Source organism: Enhydra lutris, unplaced genomic scaffold (genome assembly GCF_002288905.1).
Source record: "Enhydra lutris kenyoni isolate GAN:26980312 unplaced genomic scaffold, ASM228890v2 scaffoldscaffold75, whole genome shotgun sequence".
NCBI lineage: Eukaryota > Metazoa > Chordata > Mammalia > Carnivora > Mustelidae > Enhydra > Enhydra lutris.
Window position 1 is genome coordinate 858,398 of NW_019154159.1, and position 16,280 is coordinate 874,677.

Below are 16,280 nucleotides of genomic sequence, written 5' to 3' on the forward strand. Positions count from 1 at the left end.
AGCTTGCCAGGCTGGCCGCCCTGCAGCACTGCAGCGCGGCCCAAGGGGACCACCTGGCGGAGTGAGTGCTCACACGGCCCCCCACCTCCTACCGCCCCCGGTCCCTGCTGTTGCGGGGCCCACCTCAGCACATACTCCACGGGCCTCTCCTTCAGTTCCCCAGCCCCTACCCAGTCTTCCAGTGCCAAGGCCACTCGACTTGCACCCTTCACGACCTTAACGTCATGGGCCTGGAGTTGTGGAGGCTACGTACACCTGACCCCCCCCACCCCCCGCCACACCGAGCTCCTCGTAGGCAGGGCCCATGCCTCATTCCTAAGTCTGGATTCCCAATCTCACCCACAGTAGTCCCTGCTCATTCATTTAGCGCCTGCTGTATACCCAGCCTTGAGCGACCACTGTGTGTCCTAGGCAAGACCTGCTGGACTACTTGCCAAAGCCGCTGCGGTCGCAAGTGAACGCGTCCACCGTGAAGAACCTGATGTACCAGGAGCTGAGGCAGCTGCGAGGCTGCAGCTCCCAAGAAGCCCAGATCAGCTTCATTGGTGGGTCCAGGGCTCCGGAGTCGCAGGGGCCGAGGCAAGGGGCCCAGAAGGGAAGGTGTGGAGGGCCTGAGGAGGCCTCCCTACCTGCCCGGCCCGCCCGACCTAGGGCCCACTCGGGCAGGTGGCAGGGCATGAACGGCCAGAACGCCTACCCCGGCCCCTCCGTTCCCAGAGGCTGTGAGCTGCCTGCCCCTGTTCGGCTACACTGTCTATGTGGTGCTGCGGGTGAGTCAACTGGCCCTGCCTGGACCCAGCCTCCTGGGCCTGAACCGCCAGCATCTCATCCTCCTGGACCCCTTCAACCAGGTGGGCCGGGATCCTGCCCCCGTGCTGGTCCGAGCGCCCCTGCGCCATTGTCCCATCCCCCATGGTGACCCCTCCCCGGAGAGAGGCCAAGCTCTGCTGTCTCTGCTGCCCCAGAAACCGTGCTGCTCCATCGCCCTGAAGGACGTGCACCAGCTCCACCTGCTGAGCCCCCTGGAGAAGGAGGGGGCCCCTGGCCTGGAGCTCAACTATGGCTCTGCCCACAGCCCCCGGACCATCTGGTTTGAGCTGCCGAAAGTGAGTGGCCGGGGCCTCTGATGACACCCTGGCAAGGCGGGGGGTGCCTGACCCAGGCCCGGCATGCCCGGAGCCAGGCCCCATGCTCATGGCTCGGGGTGCTGCAGGCCCAGGGCAGAGGTGGGGGCACACTGAGGGGCCCTGTCCTCACAGGCCTGTTCCCCGGGCAGGCCCAGGAGCTGAAGGACACCATCGCCTTCCTGAGGGACAGCAGCCTTGCTCCCAACTAGTGGCAAGCCTCACCCAAGAGGAATGGAGGAGGGGAGGAGATGAGGAAGGGGCCCCTCCCACATCCCAGCCCGACGGGAAGGTCTCCCTTGGTGCTGTCAGGCCAGTTTGGTTGGGACTTTCCCACTTGACTCTTCTGGAACCTGCCACAGCACAGCGCTGCTGGCCACAGTGGAGGCCACGGGGCAGGAGCTGCTCCAGTCCTATCAACTGAGAAGGACAACACCTGGGCTCCCCTCGGGGCAGGGGCTGGAGTGCGGGCTGCAGGAACGGGCTCGGGCATCTGATGCTGCCCAGGCTGGGCGAGGGGGATATCCAGCCGGCCCCAGGCCCGGGCCCAACATCAGCACGAACCACATAAGCCTGGGGGAAGCAAACGGTGAGAAAATAAAACTCCCAAGAGAAAAAGGCCGTGTTTTGTGGGCGTGCGTGTCTCAAATCCAACAGGACTTTATTTCTCTGCTAAGTCTCTGTCCAGCCCAGCCTTCCTGACCAGGAGCTGAGCAGAGAGCAGGGCCCAGCTGCTCCCCTGCTCCCGAGCTCTGCACCTGGGGCCAGGCCGGAAGCTGGCATCATGAGGGAAAGGGCTAGTGGGCCCAGAACCCGAGGCCAGCAGGGCTCTTCCTGAAGTGGCCCTGGGCCTTGGACTGGTGGCCTCACCCTGGCCTACAATTCAACCACAAGAGGCAGAGGGACCACTCTTTCCTCCTGTTCCTCTGGCAGCAGCCACCACCCCCACCCCGCCCCCTTCTAATCTGTGGATCTGGTTCAGAAAACCCAGCTGAGAGAGGCAGGGAGGCTAGGAGGAGGAAGCCCTCGGACCCTGCAAGCAGAAAGTGGTTAGTTCCAGCCTTTGGCCTTGATTTGGGAGGTGACGGGGGCCATCTCCAAACATGGCTGGAAGACACGGACCCTGAGCAAAGCTGGTGCCCCTGACGGCTGCAGGCTTCCCCCCTCCCTGTTCCTGAGTGAGGCCCAGGCTGGCCCACAGCTGAGGCGGGGGAGCACTCCGGCCCTAGCGGGTAGGAGCTGGTCATCTCTGCGGGTCACACAGACCGTGCCAGTCAGCTTCACTCTCGCACCGGGCCCGACCGTGAAAAAACTGCTTGATGAAATCCTGGGCCTCTTCCTTCACTACAGATTCGGGAAGGGGGAACCTCAGTGAGGGCCAGTCCCCTCCCTGCCACCAAGCCCCGCAAACACCTCCTGGCCTGGTGACGCGGGCACTCACCGCTCCTTCCAGGAGAGGCCTTCTGAGTCAGCGAGTGTGAGAGGTGGCGGGCAAAGGCTTTAAATAATTCCTGGAGGCAGAAGGTGACAGGAGCAAAGAGCACGGACCCCCGCCCTGCCCCCCACACCAGAGGCCCTCAGCCATGACCCCGGGGCAAGGCAGACGCCAGGGAGAGAGGCAGCCAATCTCAGGGCTAGCCTGCTTTGTCCTCTGGCTCTGTTCCCTGCCCCCACGGTACCCAAGTGTCCCAGGCCCAGGGGAGGGTAGAACCCACCCACCTACCCTACCTTGGATGCAAACTTGCCCTCCTTGTAGAAAGGAGTCAGGCATTTGACCACAACATTTGCGGCCTCCTTGAGGGAGATGCCAGGGGCTGGGAGAAGGCAGGAGTCTTGCACTGTGGGGTTCAAGATGCCCGGATTGCTGGCCGAGATGCTGTCCTTGGCCTCGGCTAAGATGGAGGCATTAGCTGAGGGGCGAGGCCTCTTCTGAGCCTGGTTCTCTGGGTTCTCCTGTGCAGGACCAGAGTGGAGAGTCACTTTTGGGCTCCCCGTCACGGGCCCCTTCCCTCATTCTGGAAGACTGGGCCCCCTCTAGCCTGTCCCGTCTAGCCCTGGGATGTAAGAAGAGATGATTTTCCTCAGTACCTGCTGGGGTCTGGACCGCTTGCCCCTGTGTATCTCCTCTGAGGGGGTGGGCTGGCCTTCAGGGGGGTCCTGGTCTCTTTTGAGTGTGCAGGCTCTGGCCAGAGGGGAGAGCAAGCATGAGCACTCCCACCACCCATCGCACCCCCAACCAGCCGGCCCGACAGAGTGCACCCTAGGAACGGCCAGAGCTTCAAAGGCCCAGTTAGCAAAGAGGCAGAGAATTTCAGAACCATCAGGGCCCTTACCTTGGCCTCTCCCTGGTGCACTCCTTGGTCTGGGAGGGCACAGCCGAACACCCCAGGGCTCCATCCTCCTCTCCTGAGCACTTTTCTGGGGCTGCTGGGGGACCCCGCACTCCCTCACAGGAAGGGCCGGCACCTTCTGCCCCTGGGGCTGAGGTGAGGGGAGATGGGCTCTTGGCCCTCTGGCAGAAGCGGGCGATGTTCTGCGAATCCCTAAGGGCCGCCGCGGCTAGGAGCTGCTGCTGCTTGCTGGCCCGGGCCTTGGCACCGGCCTTCGTGGACGAGCTCTTCACCGTCTCAGGGGAGGACCTCCCACAAGGAGCGCTGCTTCCAGGGGCCTCTCCTCTGGGCCCGGGGAGGGGCTCACTACAGCCCTCCCGCTGGAGGCCACAGGGCTGGCTGGGGGGCCCCTGCTCACTTTCCCGCACAGGCTGGGGGACTTGCTCCTTAGCACACGTCTTCTCCATCAGCTCAGTGGCCGTCTGGAATGAGCAGGAGCCTCTGGGGAAACCAGCTCCCACCCGCCTGGGTTTGGGCTGTGAAGAAGAGAAAGGTTCTGAGTGCACTCCCTGGCTGGTCCAGGACGGCTGAGCTGGCGGGCTCTCGGGAGGAGCGGAGGGACAGCTGGCAGGACACTGCGGGCTGAGGGTCAGGCCAAGGACAGAGGAGCCGTGGGGGCCGCAGAGGAAGGCTGGAGGGCCTGCTGCGGGGCACCCCAGGCCAGGGCTGCGGTGCCAGGAGAGGGCAAGTGGCCGTGCCCTGGCTGAGGACAAAGGACACGATGCCTTTTCCAGACCCAGGTTTGGGGTGGATGGCAGGACGCTGCTCACCGAGTACACCTGGGAAGCCGGCAGGATGTCATACTCGGTGGGCTCCGGGGCCCGGGCCGGCGGACTGCGGCTCCTGGCAGCGTCTCCCATGTCGTAGAGCTGCCCATCCTTGGAGGCTCTGTGGATCTCAGCCACCTGAGTCAGGGACAGGCAGGGACGCCGTGACACCCACTAGCTCCTGAGAGCCCCAACCCAGGCTTTCCAAAGTGGGCTTCTGGGGCTTGTGGCTGCAGGTAACTGGACACTGGCCAAGTTCTAGTCCCGACGGGGCTGGCTGGAAGCACCTCCAGCTGGCCAAGAAGGGAGGTCAGGCTGCCCTTGGGTAAGTGGTCTCCTGGCAGGGGGCAGGCAGACAGCCTGGGAGGTTGGAGGGGCCGTCTCTCCCACCCCAGCCCAGAAGCATGCCCTGCCCAGCACCCACCTTCTTTAGCACGCTGGCCTTGTACAGGTTGGCTGCCTTGGCATTTCGGAACATGGCATGTTCCAGCTCCACAGCCCTGGCCTGGAGATCAGGTCTGAGGGTAGGAATGAGCATGAGGCATTAGGCGGGCCTGAGCCCTCTCTCCGTGGAGCTCCTGGGATTCTCCCTGGGGTCCCTGGAGATGACTTCAGGGCCTAGCGGGCATGACCTTGGGCACAGGGATTCCCACCTGGACCCCAGGCACCCTGGGGCTTACTGTCCAGCTGGCACTGGCAGCCCCTGTCCTGGTGAAGCCTGCCCCCCACTGGGACTGCGAGATCTGCAACCACTAGGAGAAGGATGGGTCACAATCTGGGGGAGGGGGGCCCAAATAAGCCAGGAGGGATGGGGGTTCTCGTGGTCTACAAGGAATAGGGGTTTGGGGAAGCCTCTTTGGCCCCTCTGTCCCGGGTCACTCACCCATGGGTGGGACCTGTGGCCTGGTGGTTACTGCTCAGAGCCTCCTCCAGAAGCCCCAGGCAGTGCTCCCGGGCCTACACAAGGGAGGGAAGTTGGTCACTCAAGCCCAGGGTTGGGGAAGCAGGCACAGGGGCCGGTATGAGGCGCTGTCCACAGCTTACCTTCACAGTGAGGCGCGGGATTTTCCTGCTGGAAGCCTCTTTCAGGGGACAGTCCTCATCTGGGGGGAGAGGGCGGGTCCTTCCACTCTACCTCAGCTTTCTGGAGTCCCCAGCCCCCAATGAGACATTATACCCTAAGAATAGCCCCAAAGCCCCCAGGGACATTTCTGTACTGACCTGGAGGTACAAATTCTTCTGTCTTGGAGTCTTTGCCCTGGAAGATGACAGGAAGGGACTATGAGGCATCTTGCTCAGCTCTAGGACAGGCTCCCGTCCAGCACCAGGGTAGGGGCTGAGCGACTGGTAACGGGGATCCCAGGCCCCCATCCCCTTCACCTTGCGTAGGCTCATCTGCTTCTGGTAGAAGAGATTCCACTCCCGCTTGTGGGCCTCGTCTCTGCCCTCATCCCCACTGCCTCCAGAACCTTCATCGTACCTAGGGGACAGGCTAGGTGTCAGCAGCCCTGGGCCTGGGCTCTGTTCTCCTGGCACACTTCTCCGGTGGGGCACTATTGTCTTTGACAGCCCGGCAGATAGGAGGAACACCAGGCTCCCAGCTCCGACACAGTCCACCGGAACAGGGAATGGACGATGGCACTGCGGTGCCTCTGGTCTGGCCTTGGCACGAGGGGGAGGATGCTGGCCTATCTGCTGCAGGTTGGGGGCCCCTGACTTCACAGCCCCTCACCTGCTGAAGCCCCCATAGCCCCGGCGGCCTCCTTCATACAGCTCAGGGTCAAAGCCATTCCCCTGAGAAGGCCCGATGCAAGTCTTGTTCCAGCTGCTTCTGTGCTCCAAGGCCTCCAGCTGCTTCCGCAGGGCCACAGGGTCCCGGCAGTGGTCACAGCCCTTGGTGCAGGCAGGGGGCGCATCCCCAAAGTACTTGGCAATGGCAGCATGGCGGCACCTGGCGGAGGCAGCACAGCAGAGGTCAGGGGTGAGGGACCCAGGCAGGCCAGCGTTCATCCCCCCACTCCCTACACTCTGGCTGAGGAGTCCTACATGTGGGCTCCACACTCAGTATCTCACACACCTCATGTTGTCCAAGCCTGGGAAGGCATCATTTGGTCACCCATTTTACAGATGGCAAGGATGAGGTGAAGGAGCTTTCTCAAGGTCATAGAACATACCCAGTGGAGCCAGGGTGTGGTCCCCATTCTGTCCTGCTTTGCTACAGGTTGCTCCTCTAGGCCCTGGCCTCCTGGCCTCTACCGCGCCCTCTGGCGGCGGGGTGCCCCAGAAGCAGCTTCAGCCCTGGGTACAGACGCTGACTCTGCTGCTGAGGCCTCCTCTTTAGGGGAAGCACTGGATGGCTCAAAGCCCACACCTTCTGGCCTGTCGAATGGTGCAGGAAGAGCACCGGCTCCCCTGGCTGAGCAGGGCTGGGGGAGATGGCAGCCGGCGCCCGGGGACGGAGGCGGCCCCACCCCCGCCTCGGCACTCTGCCTTGCTTCTATCTCTTGTGGACCTTCTTCGTCCCCAAGGAGGCCGCCCGCACACGCAGCCCGGAGCCGGGGGCTGCCCGAGAGCAGAAACGAGCAGCTCCGCGAGGCGGCGCCGTGCGCTGCTCATTGGTGAGGGCTGTGAGGAGGCCAGCCTGGGAAGGGGTCTCATCACATCTTCCGGGGCCTCAACCCTGCCGCAGCCCCCTTGCTGCGGCACCAGACTGCAGCGGTCTCTCTTATGACTCCCAGGACGGGGGCACAGTTGGTCCCTGGGGCAGCTGCAGAGGCCCCCGGAGGGGCCCCAGATCTCTCAGGACCCTTGCCAAGGGCCAGTCCTGCCGCGGGAATGTGGCACAGGGTAGGGGAGCCTGAGAGACGGGGCGGCAGAGGCAGGGCTGTCCAGGCGCCACATCCTGGGGACAAGAATAGGGGGCGTCACTCTCTAACCAGAACGCCGCTCAACGCGAGCACCGCCTAGAACTTCAAGAAACACTCTGAGGAGCTGAGGCCCTGAAAGGCAGGAACCGGAGCAAGAGCGGATGGTTCCACAGGCCCTAGGAAGCGGGGTCTGGCTGCCTCGCTCGAGAATGCAGCTTCCAGGGGCAGGGGACGGCACAGTGGCCCGGGCGGCCACCAGAGGGCACTGTTCCGGCCGCTCCTAAATCACCGAGGGACTCCCTCCATGGCTAGTCTGTGCATCTGCACAGTGGCCGCCTGTCCAGCCTCTGGCATCCGAGTGGTGTGGCTACACGGTTGGCTTCCTTCCCCCCACCCTCCCTCAAGCCCGGACTCACTGGGGTTTTGTGCTCACACTCAAAGGGCTCCATTGAGAGCGCACAGATGCGGGCTGGGGTCGGCTCCCATCCTGCTCCAGGCACAGCCCCGGCTGCTGGGGTGGCACAACCAACCAAATGTCCAAGGGCCCTGCCAGCCACTGAGCTCTGGAGCCCGTCCCTGCTGGCCGGGGCCAGGCGTGCAGAGACGGCCCCAGCAAACACCAGCAAACACGCTTCGGAAAGACAGATCATCAGCAGGGTCCTCCCTCCTCCCGGGGCTGGGGAACACCAGGCACCAGGCACCCCCCCGCCCCCCAGGCAAGCAGGCTACTCTCAAGTCACCCCCAAGTTCTTTCCCAAGATGCCTCCCCAGAGGGCTGGATTTGTGGGTGGGCCGGCAGCTCCCCCACTATTCACTTTCTTTCTTGGAAGGGGCCAAAGGGTGGGACCCGCTGGGGAGTCGCCAGAGGGGGGGCTGGGGGGATGGGCCCAAAGTATTCCTGAGGGGAGGGAGGGGACCAAAGAGCTGGGAGCGCTGTGCCCCCCCCCCCACTCTGCCGCTCAGGTGAAGCCTCCCACAGGGCATCTCCACCAGGGAACAAGAGAGCCGAGAGCCTACCTCCTCGTTTATCACCTCCCAGCCCAGGCCCAGCCCACGATGGCTTAGCACACACCCGCCAGGAGGGAGAGAGAGGAAGAGGAGGAACAGAAGAGGCGGCTCTCGCAGAGCCAGACCTCCCAGGGGCAGGGCAGCACGCGGGAGTCCCAGCCATCCCCCCAAGGTCCCAGCAGGGATTCCCTCGCCTGGGCAGGGGCGGAGGTGGCACTGCCTCCCTCACTTCGGTGGCCGCCCCGTGTAATTTGACACTTGGATCTCCAGGACGACCAACAACAGAAAAGCTGAGGCCGAGACAGCAGCGGGCTGTCACCAGCCAGAGTTCCACACGCTCTGAGGAAGGCACCCAGCAGCGGGTCAGGAAAGAGGCATTCGAGAAGGAAGGAAGAGGTGGTGGCTGGGCTGAGGACAGGCCCAGGAGGCTGCTGGGCTCCCCGGGATCTGAGCTCCTAGGTGAGTGGTGCCAGCCACGGATGAGAGGGGTGGGGGGTGCGGGGCAGCAGGGTCTCCTGAGAGCCACCGTCTACCTCGAACAGAGAGGCTCACGGGGGTGCAACATGGTCACGGTCTCCAGACAGCCTGTTTAAACGTGGGCTCTCCCTGCTACTGCTGGGAGCCCGGCACCGCAGGGACACGGGCCGAGGCTGCAGCTCTCTGCTCCAAGTGCTTTCCTCCCTGCTTGCTAAGCAGGCAGCGGGGCCCCGAGTGCCTGCTTACTCGGCAAGTTAGTTTAAGCCTGTTCTATTCAGGGGGCTTAAACTGGGGATTTGACTGTCCTGGCTCGGGAGAGGACAGCTGCCTGCCCACTGAGCCTCCCTTTTCCCCAGAATCAATGCAGAGCCCTGGGTGTGCCTGCTTTCTCCCGGGGGAGGTGGCTCGGGGCAGAGTCTGCCCCGCCAGTTCGTGCCCCCCAGGATGTGGTGGGACCTGCAGCAGCTCTGCCCATCTGTGTCCTGCATCAGCGTGGCAGCCGCCACCTCTTGTGAGGGGCTTGGCCTGCTCACTGCCAGGTGTTCTCAGCTCAGAGTTAAACCCAGGTACTCCTCCCTGGGCCCAACTGGAATCCCGTGAGCTCCCAAACCTTCATGAATGCTGCTCCGGAAGCACGAGGGCCTGACTCTAAACCCAGGGTGGGTGGGAAGAGGGCAATGGTGGTGAGGCCGGTGGAGGACCCGCCTGGCATTTGGCCCTCTGCCGTGTCACTGGAATGCTGAGCCCAAAATGGCTCTTTGAGCAGCACCAGGAGCAGCCCCCTTGGGCAGGGCCCCATGAACCGAGGCTGCCTGTTCTTCCGGCCTCCCTGTCCCCACACTAGGGTTAAAGTCTCTCTTCCCCGCCCCCCAGATGTTTCCCCCAAAGCAAACAGGCTAGTATCTACTTAGAAAGAAAAACAACAATCCAGGGAAAAGTGAAAATCAAGGATCAGTCCAAGTGTTCTTGGCTCTTCAGGGGCTGTGGGACTTGGCCTGGGTTGGTGGCTGGGGAGACTGAAAGCCCCGCACCGATGAGCCAGGCATGGCAGAGAGGGGCCAAGTGCTGGTTCTGTGCTGGAGGCAGCGGGCAGGGCTGGGAAAGGGGAGGGCGCGGTGGTGAGCCTGGGGCTACCCCTGCCGGCTCAGATCTGTAAGGCAGGTGGGTGGGGAGCAGAGTCCCTGCAGCCACAGGACATGGGGGTCGGGGTCCCCTGCACACAGGCGCTGAGCTGGAATAGGGGGGTGATACCTAGCTCCTTGGTCTGGGGGTACCACCACCAGCAGCAGGAAAGCCTCCTCTAGTCCTGGAAAACCCACGAGGTTAGGGAAGCAGGACTGCTCTGGGTTCAAATGTCTACTCCCCACAGCAACCTGGAACCAAGGCAGAAAAGGGCATCGTCTGAAGGCTTGACGCAGTGCCCGGTGGACACCTCCGCCTTAGTGGTCAGGCCTCTGGACCCTGCAAATCTGCCACAACCATGGGTTTGCCTCCTCAGGGCTGTTTCCCAAACAAGACAGGGCCCGGCGGGGCAAGAGTGGCTACAAGCCACATGACAAAATGATGGGGCCGGGGGCTGTCAGTGCGCCACTTATCAGTCACGCCCAGGCCGGTCTGCTGCCTGCTCTCCTCCACAAAGGGCCTCTGGGGTCAGAGTATCGGTTTTGCCAGGAGGAAGCAGGGAAGCTTCAGTACCCAGTGGCAGCTGTCAAGCCCGCAGGACGCCTGCCTGCTCTGTCACAAGGTCCTCTGTGCCGGAAGATGCCACACAAAGGAACGTTTCCTGGTCCCTCCGGCTCTGCCAGCCTTCACCTCTGCCCGGCTCACTTCTCCCTCCATGTGCTGCCGCTGCAGCCACGGCGCACCCTCCACGGGCTCCAAGAAGGGCCACGCAGGCAGCCAAGGCTGCTCTCCCTTCCTGGGGCCGCCGGAACCGCTTGCTCGGGCTGCCTCCGACCAAGGCACTTCGGAGCACAGGGCTGGGACGTACTCGGATTTCCCCGGTTCGTTGGCAGGAAGCAGTTTGGGAAGGAGAGTGGGTGACCTTCCTATCTTCTCGAGACAGACCAGAAAGACACACGCGACCATCGGTACCCGCTTGGGCTTTCCTGTCTTCCTCCCTCCAAGCCTGTGAAAGTAAAAGGGACAAGCAGCAGCCAGCCTCAGAGCACCCACGCTCCCCACGTCGCAGCAGGGAACACTACAGACCGGGACGCCCTACAGAGCAACGGCCGGGGAACAGACGGCATGGCCACCTGACGACGGCTGGTTATACTGGGCACCAGGCATGAGGCAGGCCCCAGCCTCGCTTTAAACAGCCCACTGGGAAGAGCGCCTGTGCCCGGCTGGAATGTGCCTCCTCCCTCTTAGGAGAACAAGGTCCCTCCAGCTCCCACGGTCCCCACTAAGGTTTATTCTGCTCGAGGCCAGGGTGGAAATGGCAGAACGTCAACTGAAAAAAAAAAAGGGGGGGGTTCCCTGTCAGCCCTTGGGGCAGAACCTCAGGTGTCCAGTGGCCCCGTTCCCGATCACAGCCCAGACAGAATCAGGGAGCAGCCCGGGGCGAGACCCTAGGGGCTGGTACAGCTTGTTAACTCAGCTCATCAGAGGCCCTGGGCACAAAGGCACAATGCCATCCACGGCCACAGATACGGCCTCCCCCGGGTGTGGACCGGCCTTCCTCCCGGAGCGGGGCGCAGGTCCCCTGGGTCGGACGCTGCAGCATCCTGATGTCACAATGCTTGGAAGATGGCTGACTTCAGAGCTGAAGCTTCTGACCAACGAAGCCCACCTTTCTGCACAGCAGAGTAGCCTTGGCCCAACCTGGGTCCTCCCTGCTCTGGAGATCACAGCCCTCAGACTGGCGGGTCTCCACGTTCCATCTTGCTCACAAGCGGAGGCTTCCCCCTCCACAACCCCACCCCAGGTCTTTGGACCTGGAAACTCGAGTGAAAGCGCCGCCCTGGCCCAGCTGGCCTTCGCCCGCTTCCTTTTTCAAGGAGTCTCTGATGGCTACATTAGGCAATGCAGGCACAGGGCCAATCAGGCTGAAGGAACCAAACCAAGGGGGGAGGAGACATGGTGCCCAAGTCCTGAGCCCTGTGCGAAGTCCCCCCGCCGCCCCGGGGCTTTGCTGGGCACCTCCGTTCCCTCCTCCAGGAATGAGACCAGCAGGCGGGCTGCTGCACTCCTGGGAACACAGGAACTGGGGATATCCAGAGAGGCCCCAGAATGAGGAGACCACCCTCCTGGTGCAAACCCACTTCCCTGGTCAGAGCAGGAGGGGCTGGGGCTTGTTCACTGTGACCAGAGGAGAGGGGCCCTATGCTTGGGGAGGAGTTTGGTGAACCAGAGGCAGACAGACAAGATCTGGCCTTTTGATGACGAGTCCCCTGTGGTTCTCAAAGAACAGGTGTGGCCCCAGCCTGGGGGTGAGGTGCCTGGATGAATGCAGTGCTCCAGACTCAGGAGTGCGGAATGGCGCTGGTCACGCAGGGCACACCTACTTCCAAAAGGCTCTGGGGCCCTGGTCTTTGCACCGGGCCTAGTGCATGGGCAGTGCCCTCAGCAGGCCGCATTGGGAGCTGACTTAACCTGCCAGCCAGAGGGCAGGCCGCCTAGGAAAGGCTTCCACGAGAGCCAGCATGGGGTAATAGAGGGCCCAGGCTCCCCTTCCCGCTGCGTAACCACAGAGGAACCACTTACTATCCCAGCTGTTCCCCGTAGAGCAAGGGAAGCAGGGCTAGATGACCTGTGGCATTCTGGGATCCCGTGCCCTTTAGGACACTTGGAAACTGGGATCTTGATCTCCTTTGCAGAAACATGCTGACCCTGGGGTGGGGCATGAGAGAAGACAGGAGGATCTAACTCCAGGAGCCTCCCACTTCCAATAGGAAACCCGTGACCCCTCGGCTGCCCGCTACCCTCAACGTCACTTACACCACAGCTCCTGGCTCCAGCCCACCACCTGCCTTCACCTCCCACAGCAGACATCCTGGGAATGCAGGACACAGATGAAGGTCCCCAGATAGATACCCTATCTGACAGGATACAAGGGGGTACGACTGCCCCCAAAGGCTTCCTCGATGCTCCTATGGTGGCCAAACCCCCTACCCGAGGGGAATCACATGTGTGGGGCCCCCATGTGTGCCAGGACCTGCGCTGGCCGCTGCTGTGCTCCCAGGAATCAATCTAACAGCCTCGAAAGATGGGCATCTCCTCTCACATAAAATGAGGAAAAGAAACAGACTCAGAGAGACAGAGACGCATCCATGTTACGGAAGCAGGAAGGAGTCAGATGGCATCAAAACAACGTTCCCTATGGGGCAGCTGACCAAATGAGGACAGTTACCCTGTGGAAGAGGGGACATGGGAGACACCCGCCAGCTGCCGTCCAGGTCCCGAAGGCCCACGAGGCAGAAGAGGGGTACAAGTGTCCTATGTGACCACAGGCGGGACCAGCAAGGTCAGGAGGAGGTCCCAACTTCCAATGATCAGCACTGTTCCAAGAGGGAAGAGGGCAGGCTGTCGTAGCAGGTGGGACCCCCCCCGCCCCATCTCACCGAGAGGGGCTCAGGTGAAGGCTGCAGGCCAGAAGGAGTGCACGGGGCCAGGAACAAGGTAGAGAGTTCAAGCAGAAGACCTTCAAGGCAGTTCTAAGACGGCTCTACTGTGACGGAAGTCCCAGCAGTGACCAGCTTCCAAGACTGCAGCCATCTCGGGAGAACCACCTGACCATAGCCCAGGACAAGGCAACAGTAATTAGATCCTCAGGTCTGGCATGAGCCCCTGACACCTGTTACCCTCTCTTGGATCAGAGCCGCCTTAGGTGAACAAGTTCAGGCTGGGTTGGCACAGGCTGTCCCTGGTCCATCTCTGAAGAGCTACTGGGTCCCTCATGTCCACTGAAGGGGAAAGACACTGAGGTAGAGTGCGCTCCCACTCAGGCTCAGCCTGGACCTTGCCCTGCACCCTGCCGGGCACCCTTAGGAAAGGCTCTCAGTTAGGGGGCCAGAGGGCTGAGTTGCCACATACCTGGGGCAGGGGTAAGGGCAGAGGGGACTCTCCTGGTTTAAGCCAGCAGGGGAGGGGCTGGTAAACCAGCACTGGGATGCCTGATCCCATCCTGAGAGGACCTCCTTGGGTAAACCTGCGAGGACACAGTGCCATCTCTTCCTCCTCAAAGAACACCTATGAGTAAAGAAACTGGGCTGGTGGGAGGGGCAGGGGGCCCCAAAGGGACTCGGACCATCTCCCCGTTAGCTCTGACCTCGAGCTGACCCTAGCTAGAAGCCCCCATGTGCCTGCTCCACATATGACAGGACCAAGAGCTCCAGGCTGGAGTCCCAAAGCCCAGTCTCCCCGCTGAGAACCCAGGCAAGGCGCCTGAAGTCCTGAAGGACGCAGGGGTCACCGGGGAGCCACGCCAGCCCGAGCCTCCCCCACCCAGCAAAACCAGGAGTGTGGTGCCTGAGACAAAGGAATGTAACCATGAAGTCACCCCACCTCGAAGTCGGGAACCCTGGCCAACCGCGGCAAGCTGACAGACTGCTCCTGTGCCCGGCTGAGCCCGGAAGCCCCCGCGGCGGGGCCTCAGGCTGCCATCACCAGCGTCTCCCACCACAGGTGGTATCAGCGGGGTGGGGGCTGAGGGCCACGGCTGGGTGCTGGGCGGAGGGCCCCAAAGGCTCCCTCCCTGCTCATGAGCCACAGGGGTGCAGGGGTGAGACCTGACTAACTCGTTCTGCGGGCTGCAGGTGGGTGGGGACTCACTGCTCAGCACGCCGGCCAGGCACCCGCAGGAGGCCGGCGCACCATGGCAGTTGCCAGCTTCGTGCAGGAGATGCGCTCCATGGGTGAGAGGCTACTGCTCAAGCTACAGAGGCTACCCCAGGCCGAGCCCGTGGAGATCGTGGCCTTCTCGGTCATCCTCCTTTTCACAGGTAAGCTGGGGCTCTCGCTTTCTCCCCAGTATCCCCGGCTGTTCCTGGCATCCGGGTGAGACCTTGGTGCTGGCCAGAGAGCTGGCTAGGTGTCCCCCAGACAGAGGAGGAGAAGCGGATGTCCTTGGGGGAGAGCCAAGGGACTGCCCTAATCCTCGGCAAGCTGCTTCGGCGATGGGGTGGTGCTGGAACCTGGGCCCAGAGGCAGCCCTGCATCGCGACGCGGGATGGAGGGAGCGAAGCTGTGGGCAGCAGAGGCGGCACGATAGGGAGGTCGGGCCCAGTGGCTGGCAAGGGGACCCCCGACACCTCTCACCAGACTATCTTTGGGCAAAGAGCCGGCCACCTCCGGAGGGGTTTCTTTGGAAGTCGGGTGTGTGTTCTCTCTCTCTGAGAGCCCTCTGCTTCTGTCTCCTCCTCCCAGCTACCGTGCTGCTGCTGCTGCTGCCAGCCTGCTGCTGCTGCTGCTGCCCTGAGCGCAGAGGCAGGAAGGTCCAAGTGCGGCCCATGACCCCACCGTAAGAGACGAAGATGAGGACGAGACGCTGGAGAGGAGGCTGCCGAAGCCACGATCCCAGGTGCCACCTGGCCCTGTGGCCCGCAGGGCACCAGACCGCAATCCCGTGGCCCCAGCTCCGGCCCTGCCCAGGAACCCGCCACCTGCAGCCTCATCAAGGAAACAAGCGCTGGTACAGCCCCCAAACTCTGACCTGCCGGTGAATCCTGGGGCGCCGAGGACGAGTCAACTGTTTCAAACACTGAGTAAACGTGAACTGGAACTTTCCCAATCTGCACCTTTTAACAAAACACAGAAGCAGGGTCCCCATACTCGGACAGAGAACAGCCCGCACCTGTGGGGAGCTGGCCCTCGGGGCCTCCACGCCAAAGAGAGGCTTTGTGCATAGCTACTGGATCCCGAGCTTCCCACCAGAGGGGCGGCGTCAGTATTCTGCTCCGGTATTTGCCCGTTTCTCTCCCAGTAAAAGCTTTCTGGTTATGTGTTTCTGCGGCATCAGACTCCCTGGCCTGGGCACTGTGCTTCTGAAGGGCAATGCGCCAGGATCCCAGGGGTGTGGCCGGGGACTGTCCTTTCCGGGCCTCCGCACTCCCTGTGCCCGTGAAAGCTGGAAAAACACACAGGCAGGCAGGAATGCCACGCGAGAGGGAGCCAGGGGAAGGGCGAGGGTGAAAGTCCCGTCGGCACCAGCGCTGCTGAGCTCCGGCTCCAGATGCCCCCGCTGCCGTGACGGCATAGCGCCTGCCCGGGTGCTGGGCTCAGGAATGCCGCCCACGGCTTATGCCGCCCCACGGCTTCCGCCGCCAGTTACTGTAGCCTGCACACCCCACGCCAGTGGGCTCAGGCCACCGGGTCTTCCCACACTTCTGGAGTCAGAGAAAAGAGGTCAGGCCCCTACTGTGGTCCATAACCTGCATCCCGACCCCTCAGTCCTCCCCCCATCGTGTGCCGGGCTGTCCAGGTGCCAATCCTCATGCCGCCACTCCCCGGCTGCGTGAATGCCCGTTAGTGATTCGACCTCCCCACGCCACATTTCCTACCTTCAGAGACTCTGCTAACCCCGGCAGCTGCCCTCTGGGCTGAGCTCGTGAGGAGAAAGGAGATGACCTACAGCAAGCACTCGGAACAGTGCTGGGCATGTGGAGGGATGAGCCATCGTCACCATCTGCCCGCCCCTCTAAGCAAGAG

The 16,280-nt window shown here is 62.7% G+C and overlaps 2 protein-coding genes across 4 annotated transcripts in view; one reads left to right on the top strand and one right to left on the bottom strand.

The window, feature by feature from the left end:
* Nucleotides 1-1,751: 1,751 nt before the first annotated feature.
* LOC111160317 (ATP-dependent DNA helicase Q5-like) overlaps nucleotides 1,752-16,280 on the bottom strand; it is a 63,866-nt gene continuing 49,337 nt past the window's right edge. Inside the window, exons 9-21 of one of the 3 annotated variants that reach the window (XM_022523321.1) lie at nucleotides 6,014-6,232; nucleotides 5,662-5,761; nucleotides 5,503-5,539; nucleotides 5,326-5,384; nucleotides 5,165-5,238; nucleotides 4,962-5,033; nucleotides 4,706-4,799; nucleotides 4,285-4,419; nucleotides 3,458-3,990; nucleotides 3,213-3,306; nucleotides 2,853-3,077; nucleotides 2,566-2,635; nucleotides 1,752-2,468 (exon numbers count right to left, since the gene is read on the bottom strand). In XM_022523321.1, coding sequence (XP_022379029.1) covers nucleotides 2,368-2,468; nucleotides 2,566-2,635; nucleotides 2,853-3,077; nucleotides 3,213-3,306; nucleotides 3,458-3,990; nucleotides 4,285-4,419; nucleotides 4,706-4,799; nucleotides 4,962-5,033; nucleotides 5,165-5,238; nucleotides 5,326-5,384; nucleotides 5,503-5,539; nucleotides 5,662-5,761; nucleotides 6,014-6,232 — 1,813 coding nt within the window. In that variant the 3' untranslated portion in view covers nucleotides 1,752-2,367. Of the gene's footprint in view, nucleotides 2,469-2,565; nucleotides 2,636-2,852; nucleotides 3,078-3,212; nucleotides 3,307-3,457; nucleotides 4,024-4,284; nucleotides 4,420-4,705; nucleotides 4,800-4,961; nucleotides 5,034-5,164; nucleotides 5,239-5,325; nucleotides 5,385-5,502; nucleotides 5,540-5,661; nucleotides 5,762-6,013; nucleotides 6,233-16,280 lie in introns of all 3 variants that reach the window. The other 2 variants (XM_022523322.1, XM_022523323.1) reach the window with 2 other exon arrangements.
* On the top strand, nucleotides 8,457-15,126 carry LOC111160319 (small integral membrane protein 5). The gene is made up of 3 exons (XM_022523326.1): nucleotides 8,457-8,615; nucleotides 14,390-14,575; nucleotides 15,000-15,126. Exons 2-3 carry the CDS (start codon nucleotides 14,449-14,451, stop codon nucleotides 15,095-15,097), a joined length of 225 nt encoding a protein of 74 aa, XP_022379034.1. The 5' UTR covers nucleotides 8,457-8,615; nucleotides 14,390-14,448; the 3' UTR covers nucleotides 15,098-15,126.

Excerpts from the sequence above, each read along its gene's own strand:
- LOC111160319 (XM_022523326.1), top strand. The coding sequence starts at position 14,449 with ATGGCAGTTGCCAGCTTCGTGCAGGAGATGCGCTCCATGGGTGAGAGG. Across the intron at positions 14,576-14,999 it reads GGTCATCCTCCTTTTCACAG|CTACCGTGCTGCTGCTGCTG; the intron begins GTAAGCTGGGGC and ends TCCTCCTCCCAG.